This window comes from Leucopleurus acutus (genome assembly GCF_964270905.1).
Source record: "Leucopleurus acutus genome assembly, chromosome: 11".
NCBI classification, from domain to species: Eukaryota; Metazoa; Chordata; class Mammalia; order Artiodactyla; family Delphinidae; genus Leucopleurus; species Leucopleurus acutus.
This window is the reverse complement of record NC_139152.1, coordinates 103,819,250-103,831,488: the sequence shown is the minus strand read 5'-3', so window position 1 is coordinate 103,831,488 and position 12,239 is coordinate 103,819,250. Positions and strand designations below refer to the sequence as shown.

At 61.2% G+C, this 12,239-nt stretch overlaps 1 protein-coding gene across 1 annotated transcript in view; it reads right to left on the bottom strand.

Annotated features, from left to right (window-relative positions):
• Positions 1-12,239, bottom strand: part of SHANK3 (SH3 and multiple ankyrin repeat domains 3) — a gene marked incomplete at both ends in the record, with an annotated part of 48,596 nt that overhangs the window by 8,707 nt on the left and 27,650 nt on the right. The window contains 4 exons of the mRNA XM_082849479.1: positions 66-2,316; positions 6,584-6,668; positions 7,312-7,442; positions 10,922-10,945. Coding sequence (XP_082705605.1) covers positions 66-2,316; positions 6,584-6,668; positions 7,312-7,442; positions 10,922-10,945 — 2,491 coding nt within the window. The remainder of the gene's footprint in view (positions 1-65; positions 2,317-6,583; positions 6,669-7,311; positions 7,443-10,921; positions 10,946-12,239) is intronic.

The following is a 12,239-nucleotide window of genomic DNA, read 5'->3' as shown; positions in this document are numbered from 1 at the left end:
GACAAGAGGAAGAACGGGGTGGGCATGGACAGGGGACAGGACCCTCCCCACACCGCCCTGCTCACCGAGCTGCCGCGATGGGCGACTTCTTGGCGGGGTCCAGCAGGCCGCCCAGGCCGCCAACCGGCTCCTCCCCCAGGGAGCGGGTGTCTTTGTTCAGCTGTTGCAGGCGGGAGCTGAGCTCACTGATCACAGTTGGCTTGTCGTCTTCGGGCCCGGGGAGCCCCCGGCTCTCCACGGGGTCCCCCCACAGCTTGGACCTTCTCTGGAAGAGGTAGCGAGGGCGAGCAGGCCCGGCAGCGGAGGCCAGCCCGGCGGAGGCGGCATGATGCTGCTGGGCCATAAGCTCGCTGTCGGAGGACTGCTTCAGCAGCGGGTCCCTGAAAGTCACCGGCCCCTTCCCCAGCGGGGACTTGAGCTTGGGCTTGGGAGGCACTGGTGGCTTCTCGAGTAGAAAAGTATGTCCGTCGGCGAAGGACGTGTGGGTGTCGGTGAGTTCCCCACTCTCCGAGCTCAGGGTGGACATGCTGGACACTGTGGAGATGGTGCTCGTGGTCTCCAGGTGGGGGTCGCTGGAGCTGCGCGTGTCAGCCTCCTCCACCCCCGAATCCGCTGCGGACTCGGGGGCAGGGGGCGGCTCGCTGCTCGGCTTCCCTGAGGCCGGGCCTGGCAGCGTGGCGGGCGACGGACCTGGGCCAGGGAGTGGGGTGGCCAGCAGGACCCCATTGGCAAACTCTTCAGGAGGCGGCACGAGTCCGATGCGGGCCAGCTCCTCTCTGGTCTCCTCATCGCTGGAGGACAGCTGGGCCGGCGGCAGGTTCACGGCGAATACCAGCTCTGGCTCCTCCTCTGAGCTGCCCTGGCCCAGCCCGGGGTCTGTCGGGGTACTGCCAGGGGGCTGGGCCCGGGGGCTAGGCAGGGGCTCTGCCACCACGGCCGACTGCGTGGGGGCCGGGGCCAGCTCTGGGGTGCCCGGGCGCTCCTCTCCGGCCCCCAGCCCGCTGGGCTCCTGCCCATTGCTGGTGGCGTGCACGACGATGAGGCCGGCTGGCCGCTGCAGGGATGTGTCCAGGACGCTGAGGATCATGGACTTCTTGTCCTCCGGTGACTTCCGCTCCTCCCGGGGAGCTTTCTCGGCTTCCCTGCGAGCAGGCACAGGAACCCAGGCGGGGCTCCTCGGGGAGAAGGCTGGGGAGGCCAGGGGCCCTCGCTCAGTGTCACGAGCCTGCACATCCACAAACAAGGGCCCAGGGCGGTCGGTGTCAGGGCTGTGCACAGGTGTGGGGGAGCGGGAGGGCGCCTGGGAGGCCAGAGCCCGCTCCCGGGCAGCCAGGGCAAGGGCCAGGGGTGAGCTGGGGTCCAGGGGTTTGCCGGTGAGCGGGTGGATGAAGGTGGAGCCCGAAGGCCCAAGGCTCGAGCTGCTGACCAATGGCTTCAGAGCGGAGACAGGGGAGGGCAGCAGGAGGTCACGGCCGGTGGTGGCGCCGGCCCCCAGCAGGCGCTCGTCAATGGAGCGGGAGGGCTGCAGGGAGGGCATATCTGCGCTAGGAGGGCTGCTCTCGACGGCTCCGACAGACAGGAAGACGGTGGAGCGCCGCCGCTCCTCCAGCCGCCGGTCCTTGCCTGGGGCCGGGCCGCTGAACGCGAGCCCGGGGCCGTCTCCGGGGCTGTAGTCGAGGCCGCTCGGCCGAGGCCCGCGGTGTGTCGGGGAGGGCTCCCGGGCGAAGCTGCCGCCCGCCGGGCCAGGGCTACCCACGGCCAGGGCCGCGCGCTCCTGCGCATCCTCCACCTGCAGCTGCTTCACCAGCGGGCTTTTGCGGCGCTGAGGTTTGGACGGCGCGAAGAGGCTGGCGCTGAAGGCGCCGAGGTTGGCGTAAGGGCTGTCGGGGCCGGGCGGCCGCGGCCGACGCTTCGGGCGCTCCGGCGGAGTGGCCGCTGGCGGGGGCCGGGGGACGTCGCCTGCCTCGGGCGCCGAGTCCTGAAGGATGATCATGGACCGCGCGCGCTTCTGCCGTTCCGGGTAGGGCAGCGGCCCCAGGGCCGCGCCGGGATCATACAGGCCCGGAGCGCCCGCGCCCAGGCGCGCCTCCAGACCGGGTTTGAAGCTGGAGCGCACGGTGTCATAGGCGCGGCCCGGCGGAGGCGGCGGCGAGAAGGCGGGGGGCGGCCCGGAGTCGAAGTAGTAGGGTGCGGGCGGGGGCGGCGGTGCGGTCTGCGGCGGGGGCGGGATACCTCGGCCCTCGCGCACTGAATCCTGCATCGACGTGCTCCTCGGGAAGCGCCCCTCCAGCAAGGACGCCAGCTTCTCATCTTCCCCTGCGGACAGAGGGGCCCCGGTGAGCCCGGCCCAGGAGCCAGGGGCCTTCGAGGAGGCCCCTCCCGACCCAGGCGCCCGCCCTCCCCGTCCGCAGAGGCCGGCCCCGCCCCCACCCCACCCCCCACCCCAGGGCAGCCAAGGTCCCGGACGCCAAGGCGCCTTCTTAATCCGCGGGAGGTGCTGGCCGCCAGCCAGAGGACGGAGTCAGGGTGGGCGTGGGCGCTAGTATGAGATCAGGGGTAGACACGGGGATCCCAGAGCAGGGGATCTAAGCAAGATCCCCAGTCTGGGCTCGTCCCCGCCGGGTTGGGAGGGCTCCTGCGGAGACTGGGGAGAGGTATCCGTTCAGATGTAGCGGAGAGGAGGGCCCCCCAGCGGAGGCTGTGACAGAAGACCCAAATTCTGCCCCCTCAGGTTGGGTACATGGACAGAGCCCAAGGTCAACACCGCAGGAGGGCAGGGGCAGCCCCACCCCCACCCCCAGTCGTGGGGACAGAACTGCAGAGAAGGGCCAGGAGGTGGCTGGCACACAAGACTGCGCAAGACTGGCCTCATCTCAGAACCACCAGCAGTGGAACAAGCAGGTGTCACTGGGAGGCCCCGGTGGCAACCAGAGGCGGGAAGAAGGGAGATGGTCAGAAATGAGCGGGAACTCTCCCAAGCGGGAGTGACGCGCTGTGGACAAGGGGGCAGCAGGGCTGTGGCCGGGGAGAGAGCCGATGCCCAGGTGAGGGAGGCTTTGTAAAGAGAAGTCCTGAAAGGCTCTACCCCAGAGACCGACGGGCACTGGACTGGGGGAGGCTGCCAGGTCACTGCCATAGCCCTAGTGGCGGAAATTCAGAAAGGCTGGGCAGGAGGGAGGGCGGGCGGCAGTGGAATGGCAGGCTGAGCACCTGACACGTATTTTAGTTTCACTCCTTATGGGCTGTGTGACCCCAGGCCAGGCCCTGAGCCCCTCTACGCCCCAGTTCTCTCATGGACAACATGGACTGAAAGTGAACCCTACTTCCTGCCGCACTCAGCTTGTCATTAGGACCTGTGCGGGGTCAGGGCTGGAGCGCTCAGAGCCCCCACTGACCCGCCGCCCAGCTAGGACAGGGCAGGGCCTCCCGAGTGTTCCTGTGTACACAATGCGTACACCTGTGCTGCAGGTGTGTTCGGTTAGGCTGCAGGTGTAAGGCAGCCCGATGCAAGGACAGTGGAGGGGTGGCTCCTCAGTGCTGACACACAGGTCTCTGGAACAAGTCTTTGGGAATCTACACCTGGCCTCACTCTGGGCTTGGTCCCATTTTTATGAACTCACGACGATGCAGCCTGCCTGTTCCTGACCACCTCCTCCTTTGGCCACCACAGTGCTCTCAGCAGGCCTCCCACCCGGCACTGTTCACGTGTGTCCTGCGTAAGGGCTCAGCAAGGGGCGTGGCGCACGCGGGAGCTTTCGTGTGAGAGAAGGCTTGAGCTCCAGCCCTGCCACTTCTTGTCTGATGCCTCTTAACCTCTTGGCGCTTCAGTTTCCTCATCTCTGGAGACCTGCGCCCTCCCACGGAAGCGCGGAGTGAAGCCATTCAAAGCTCATAGCACAGGGCTGAGCCCCCAGCAGCGCCCCCAGGAAGGTGGCTGAGGTCGTCGCCGTCATCATCATCATCACCACCATCATCATTTTTAGGCCAGGCTTCCACCCCCACTGCTGGACACAGATTCCGTGCCAGGTCCGGCCTGGGTCTCCTCCCTGCTGCATTTCTTGCGCAGCAGCTCAACACCCACAAGCTTGTGCGTGAGATGGAGCCACGTGGGACAAGCTACTGCACCTGGAACACGCCGGAGGGTCAGCATGCCACGTTCTGACCCAGGGTAAAGACAAGTCACTTTCCTTGTGATGAAAATGGGAATCCAAACAACAGCCGTGAGCATTTCTCCAGCACTTTCTGTGCACCAGCCTCAAGGTGCAGGACCTGCATCTACTATCACCGTGAGCAGTTACTCAGTACTCAGTCTGTGAGTACAGCCCTCTGTGCGAACCTCAACCCTGAGGTTTCAAGGCTTGAGATGTGTGCCCAGGGCCACGTAGCCAGGACAAGGGGTAGGAGTCCCGGAGTCTGACACCTCAGCCAGCGTTCAAGTGGGTGACAGGCGGCAGGCTAGGGCAAGGGGGATTAAAGATGAGCCACCCATGGACCGAGCACAGGAGGGTCCAGGAGGGTGAGCAGGGACCAGCTGGCAGTCTCCACTGAGGCTTACAGCCTGAAGGACAGGCACTTAGATGCGGACCTGTAGTGGTCAGTACTGAGACTGGGTGGGGCTGAGGGACAGGCCATCCAGGCAGATGAGGGCAGGTGGAGAACAGCCAGTCCTGGTAGATGTCACTCAGAGGGAGGCAGAGACAAAGGTCCCTAGATGAAGCAGGAGAGGGCTGGGGCTAGGCCTCAGGGCCCCAAGGCAAGGCAGAGCCCACAGAGGACCAACTCTAGGGATGTGAGGTGGTATCTTATGCAGAAAGCCCCCTGTGGCCAGAGGGATGGACTAGAGGGTGAAGCTGGGGCAGGAGGTCAAGAGGAGACCAAAGCTGTGGTCTCCAGATGCTGAGGCACAAGACAATGAGGCCTGGCCAGGTAAGGCTGCAAGGACGGTGAGGAAGCCGGCCATCCCTAATTTGTCCGGGGAGGCAGAGAATAAGGAGGAAACCACAGAGGATGCCCAGGGCTTAGGCCAGGGAGGTGAGGGGGGAGTGCCTCTTGGCTCCAAAGCAGCTGCAGTCTCATGTGTCCTCTCCCCCACCCTCCTACCTACAGAAATGACCCATAGCGGTCTCTGAAGGACCACTGCTGTCAGCAATTTATGCCATTATCTCTCAGAAACCCCCACTCCGCAAAGTATCTGGCATGTCTGAGCCCAAACACACACACACATGCCCGGCCTTTCTTGATACCCAAGCATGGTTGGTGCTCCCTAGTAAATGTGCTTTGCACCCCCCATGTAACTGCTGAGCTGAGCTGTCTGCAGACACGTCACCTCCTCCAACTGAGCCCCCAGACCCTGCCCAGCATCAGCCTAGAGTGTGCATCAATCAGCTGGGGTCCTGGGGTGAATGAGGGATTGGGTTTGCAGAAACTGGCCAGATGAGTGAATAGAAGACAGGTAAGGCAGCTGTGTGACCTTGGGCAAGTCATTTTACCTCTTTGCCTCGGTTTTCTCATCTATAATCCAGAGGTGCTGATGGTGTTACCTCAGCAGGGTTACTGTAAGTACTAAATGAACCAGTGTGTGTAGAACACAGAGCGGTGGGGTACACAGGGACAAATGGATGCACGAGTGGAAAGGTCAGTGGGTGAACAGATGGACAGACAACTGGACATGTCTGTAGGTGGATGGATGGACAGGTGGGCAGGTAAGGGAGGAGCAGTGGGTGGGGCTTATTAGATGACCCAGTCTGGGGTCAACAAGAGAGGAGATGGCCAAGGGTGAGATGTGATGAGGCCCCAAGGAGACAGGTGCAGAAGGCAAAGAGGCTAAGGACATAGCCTTGAGGAAGACCCACATCTTGCAGGGGAACGACGGGCACTGAACAGGTCCAGCCTGAGAACTGAGGGCAAAACCAGTTAAGTGTTGTCTTAGAAGCCCTGGGCAGGGAAATCTCATGGAGGAGGGAGCAGCAAAATCAAATGTGTCCACTGGGAGGAACGCCCTGGAGACCACTGGCGACCCTGGCGAGAACAGTTTCAGGTATGGACAATTCCCTAAAAGGCCGAGAGGCAGGCAGGGAATGGGAGACAGCAAATATGGGTGACTTCCGGAGAAAACTGGCCGTGAAGGAGAGGAGAGATACAGAGCAATAACTGGGGTGCCGGGGGGAGGGGAGAGGGCAGATTCAAGGGGAGGGTAGCTTAGCATCAGAAACGTGACAGGTACTCGGGCTGGAGGGGGCACAGCCAGGTAGGATATGGAAGACCCAGGGACAGGGATGCTGGTGTCCGTGGGAAGTACAGACGGGGGTGCCCACTGGCAGGGGGTGACAGATGGCGAGAAGCCTCAAGGGTATCTTTCAGCAAAGTATCTCTGGGTTGGGGGAAGGACTGACACCCCACACGCACATCCATATACGTCCACAAAAAATGAGATTCCTGGGTTGGGGCCAGGGAGAGACAGGACTCAGAGAGAAACCGGAAACCTCAGTCGAAAGGTGGGGAGAGACAGGGTCCTCCAGCCCCGCACGCACTCCAGCCCCCGCCCCAGTCCTCCAGCCCCATGCAGCTCCCAGCCCAGCCATACCTACAGATTTGGTCCGTGGAATCCCCTTCCGCAGGGAGCCTGGCAGCTTCTCTGGGCCTGGGAGGCCCTGGCGCTCAAACAGTGACTGTGAGAGTTGGAGGGGGTGGGGGTATATGGAGGTTCCAGAGCACTGGGGTCCCCAGCTGCCCATCCAGCCCCACCCATCCTCCTCCCAAGCCTGAGATCAGACACCCCATGTGCTAATTCCAACAGTGCTAATTCCCATGGTGTCTGACCCAGAAGCCAGGCCCAGGCCCTGCCTCCAAGGAACAGGGGCATGGCTGCGGGCCCACAGGCATAGGCAGCACTGGGCAGGGGTGATGCAGACGGGCCAGAGCAGTCAGGGGTCCTGGGTATGGCCAAGGTGAGGCTGCGGGAGCAGCCCAGAAGGTGCCAAGTGAGAGGAGTGGGCGGGGGGGACAGCGACACCATGTCGTGGCCTCAGCACGGCTGGGGTCCTTGCTCTAGGTGGCACAGAACCTGCCTAAGGCGGGAGGCGCCAGAAGAGTGAGAGCTCAGCACGAGCTGGACTGTGGCTGTTCTGAGGGCTGATGGCCCCAGGTGTCTTCGGGAGACGCTATGGGGTCCTTCACCCCCACCCCTGGAGAGTGGAGTCCAAATGATGGACCCTCACCCTCCAAAATGCACAAACACCCAGTAGGGGCCATGGCACTCTGACCCCGTGCCCCACCCATCCCCCAGCGCCCCCAGCTGCCAGGCTGGCTTACGCTGATCTCGGCAGGGGTGATCCTCCGACTGGTGGGCCGCTGTTTGACGGTGGCAGCTCTCGAGTCAGCATCCGCGATGTCTGGCCTCAGCGCCGGCTCCGTGGCAGCTGCCAGGATCTCGTCCAGCTTCTCTGCACAGCCAAGGAGGTGCCGTCTCAGCCACAGGGACCTTGAACCCGCTACAGCCCCCTGCAGCCCCACTCACGCATCCTGGCTGGTCCTCCCGGGGCTGCTGACAGAGGCCACTGGGGCCCCGCCCACCTCGGCCCCTCCCTCCCCAAGGCACACAATCCAGAAACAAGACAGGAGGCCCCACAACTTGTATCCCATCCAAGCCCCTCACACACCAGAACCCAGACCCTGCTCCAGCCTGGCCCCTCCGTCCTCAGGGAGGCCCCAGGGGACCCCGCGCACCCCACTCCAGGAAAAGCCTGGCTGACCATTAGGGAGAGAACCAGGCAGGGGGCGGGACTGTTTACAGCCCAGAGACCTCCTGAATTTCCCCATTTCCCTTTGCCCTTTCATTCTTCTCCTTAGCACATGGCATTCCTCGCCTGTCTGTACCACCACTGCACCAAAAGATAGGCTGTAGCCCCAGAACAGACCTGCTGCACAGTCGCTGCCCACAGAGAATGTGTATAAAGCAAGAACCATGGGGGGCGGGGCGGGCTCACTGCCCGAGGCTAGAGACCTAAGAAATAGCTGCATGCAGATCAGGAGGCCACAGAACCTACAACGCCCGAAAGGCAGCCCCACCAAGGGTGGGGGGTGCAGAGAAGAGGACACTAGGAGGGGCAGTGCTGGGGGGCTTCCACCGGCCCCTTAGAAAGCAGCCCCAGAAGCCAGGAGCGGGAAGGACAAGCCCAGGGCTGAGCCTGAACCAGGTGCCCTGGGGCGGCGCTCTTCAAATCTGTTGGAAAAGAAAAACTGTTTGCTTGTTTTTCTTAAAGCTACATAATGTTTCTGAAAGTGGTGCTTTTGATTAGCGAGTGACTTGGAGATTTTGTTAAACACTTGTGTCTGAAACCTATCAGCTGTGGACAGATGACTGGGGAGGGCCCGCTTAGGGCCAGCACACGGGACACAGCAGGGGCTGGGGCAGCTCCCACGTGCACCTGGCCGCCACACTGCCCCTCTCATCCAGGAGCCCCACCGCAGCCCACCCATCACTCAGCCTCGAAATCCCTGAGCCCTTCCAGACTCTTAGGAGCTGTGCCAACCATAGAGGACCACGCATCTGGTTACACTTAGTCCTTTTATGCCCCCAGTGCCCCCCTTGGAGAACTGTGGTCAGCCCTGACACCTCCTCCCAGCACTGCTCAGTCATTGCTGTGGGGAAGGAAATAAACTCCTCCGAGATGTACAGTACCCGACCCAACCCAGACCCATCCTGTATACTGACTGTTCTGACCTAATCTCTTTGTGACTTGATTTCCTGATCTGATAACAGGCATTAAGAAAGGTACCTGCTTCAGTGTCTGTTGTGAGAATTAGCACATACGGCAGAAGTGCTACAGCTGTGCCTGGCGCGTCCAGCCTGGTCCCCAAATACAAGAGAGTTCAACAAATGCTACGAGTGACCAGCAAAACACGCTCCATCTACAGACCAGCTCGCTTGGCCTGTGCACAGCTCCCAGCGCCACCAGGTGCAGACAGGGGCGGGCTGTTAGAGGGGCCTTCCTGTTTGCTTCTGTAATGAGGTAAGTAATTGCCCTTTGGAAGCTGAAATCACCATGATCACCATTTGCTAAGTCCGTGGGGATTTCCAGAGTTAGAAGAGGTTTATGTGGCCCCTCTCATGCTGCAACCACCACAGGCAGAAGGGATCACTATTGCCCCCATTTTACCCAAGAAGAATCTGAAGCTCTGAGAGAGATAAGTTGCCCCAGATCATAGATCCGATAAGTAAGAGATCAGACTTAACAACCAGATTATCCGGAAACCACAGACATAAAGACATGAGCGGAGAGAAGATATTTCCGTGGGCCACACGGGGCGCACGCTCACCCGAGCTGTGGATTTACAGGCTGCGTCTCTAGGTCCAGAAGCACTCAAGCTCAGAGACCCAAAGCAGTGTGCACATGAAGTTATCAGCAAAGCGAATATTGTTGGCCATGGGGCCATGGTGCTGAGGCCAGACGAGACTTATTTTCAAAAGGAAAAGCATCAAGAATTCTGCAAACTACAAGCTGGTGAGGTTGACACCAATCCCCAACAAAATGAGAAAACTATATTCTTAAATAAATCACTTTAGATACTTAACAAAAGAAATGAAGCCCATTAGGAACCAGGTCTGGGGCACTACACTGGCTGTCAGGGTCGCTATGTGGCAGGGACGCAGCTGGGGATGCAGCTGTTTGAACCAGGACCCAAGCAGGGATGAGGGGCCTGCGGGGGCGACGAATCGCCGTCACTTCCCCTACGACTGGAAGCAGCACACAGGCCACAGCAGAGCACCCTGGGAGCCCCGCTAATGAGCTGAGGAAAGAACCAAAACATTCCAGAAATAGCTTGTGTGTCTGCCTCAAAGGTGTGAAGAAAAGTGTCCCCAGAGGAGACCTAGTCATCTGTTTTATACCTGAAAAGATCCTGAAAAGGGAAAGCATTTCACCTGGGACCGGGGCAAGGGCGACGGGAGAATTCAGAGGGTGAGATCGCAGGTCACACAGGGAACCTGGGCTCAGACAGATGGGCAAGTGTGTCCCTGGCACAGGGAAGGCCCAGTGGATCCCGGAGTGAGGGGTGGACGGGCACCAGGCACAAAGACAAACGAGTGAACACACACGCCTGGGGCCACAAAGCCACCTCAGGCCCCTGCTTGGCACGGACTCCTGTGCAGCAGAAAGAGGCTCCAGGCTCCACGTGAGGTGCAGCCGGCTGGCAAAGGCCAGGCCCTAGACCCCACCAGACCCTGGACCTCAGCGCCCAGGCCCAGACTCTGTCCCCGCCTGGCTGCTGTGCCTCACGGAGCCAGGCTGGACATCCAGGACATCCAGGAAGGAGCTTCAAAGGATCCAGGGTGGGAGGTCTGACGGGAGGGGCGGGGTGGTCAAGTCAGCAGCTCTGGGGCCCAGATTCCCGCTCCTAAAGGGCCAAGCTTAGGCTTGAGCCCGTAACAGATCAGCATAGAGGCGGGACCCACACACCAGGCACAGGAGCCCCAGGAAACAAGCAGAGAGAAGCAGCACGGGCTGGGGCTGAGCACCTGACACCCCCGCCCCCACCAGCCCGGTCACCTTGTTCCCCAAGCGAGCTCCACAGCTGGGCCCTCTGGACCCTTCCCCCCTCTGCTCCGGGCTGTGGCACGCGCTGTGGCCTCCACTGGGACGCCTTTCCAGCTCTGCCTCAGCAGCCCCCATGGCCCTCACACTGCTGCCCCCAGCTCACTCGAGCCCCCGAGGATTGTGGCCACACTCACCATCCCAGGCCCATCTGACCCTTCCCAGGTCCTTCCACTGTGCCCCCAGCAGCCCCCCCACGGAGAAGGCCAACAGGAGGGTGCAACCCAGGCTCCCAGACCCCCTGACTCGAACAGGAGCCCCTCACACACAAGCACTTCCGCAGCCAAGGGTCAGGCAAAGCTGGGCCCCGAGCACAGCAGATGACTCACCCCCTTTCCTTCTCCGAATGGAGGCTTGGAATCGAGAAACAGAGTAAACGGGGTGAGAGGCAGGACTCGTCCCTCGGCACCCGGGCCCCACTCCCCACTCCCACCCCCTCCTAGCCCATCCCTTCCCTCCCGACAGCCAGGATCTCCCAGACCCCCACCACCCCTGGCCTATACCCTCGTCAGATCGCGGGTGGCAAATCGACCCAAATACCAAGTCAGTACGTGAAATTCAAGGTGGGAACAACCACAAGCAGGGACAATGCTTGTGCGCATGCATGCGCACGCACGCACACACACACACATGCACACACACACGTGCTTGTGTACGTCCACACACACACAGATATGCACACACCTGTGTGGACACACAGCTAAGTCACACTTGGTTCAATCAAACGTTTGTTCAGAAAAAAGGCAAAACCCCATAAAAACCCATTTCAGAGGCCACCAATGGTGCAGTGGCCACCCACAAGCATTCCTGCAGTGTGTTTCCAACAACAGGCAAGTCAGCGTGTTTTCCAGACCAAGGCCCGTCAGGGACCACACCCTGGCATGGCACCTGCCCTGACATTCTCATCTCGAAAGAACAAGGAACCCAGAAGTTCCAGATTTCTTAGTGGAAAGAGGATGGACAGGAGGGGCTTGGACCCATCAGGGCCCCTCTGGCCTGGGCCTCCACCAACCTCTGCAGCCCCAGCACGTCCTTGGTTCGAGCTATGCAATGAGCACCTGCTGAGTGTGAGGGGCCCCAGGGCTGAAGGGCACTAGAGGGGTCCCACCCTCCCTCCTTCTCCCTCTCTCCCCCTCTCAGGAGAGTCCCCACCCAACCCCTCCTCTTAATGCCGTTTCTGCCAGCCACCTCAGCCCTTCCTTTCTGGGGACACCAGTGCCCCCCCAGGGGGCAGGATATACCTTCCCTTCCTCTTCCCCCTGCAGGGCCCTCCAAGCCACAGGGAGCCACCTTGCGTGAGCCCCATCCTTGCCACCTGCTTTTCTGTCGCCTCACGTTTTCCTTTCTTCCCAGGTGTTCAGGTCATCTTCTCAATAGACCACAGACACTAAAGGGCCCTGTCAGCCCTCGATATCGTGACATAAAACTGACATGTTCATGCTGGCAACGAACCCACGGGCCTTCCTTCTGTCCCGTAAAAGCACAAGCACTGGATCATAGGATGATCGCTGAGGCACCTGGGAAAACCCTGATGCTGGCCTGGCTTCCTCAAACCACGTGTGTCTACAGAAGGTCGGCAGGTGGACTGGCTTCCCAGGACAGCTGTCGTCCAGGGGCAGGAGTGGGTTTCCTGTGGGTTTCCTCTGA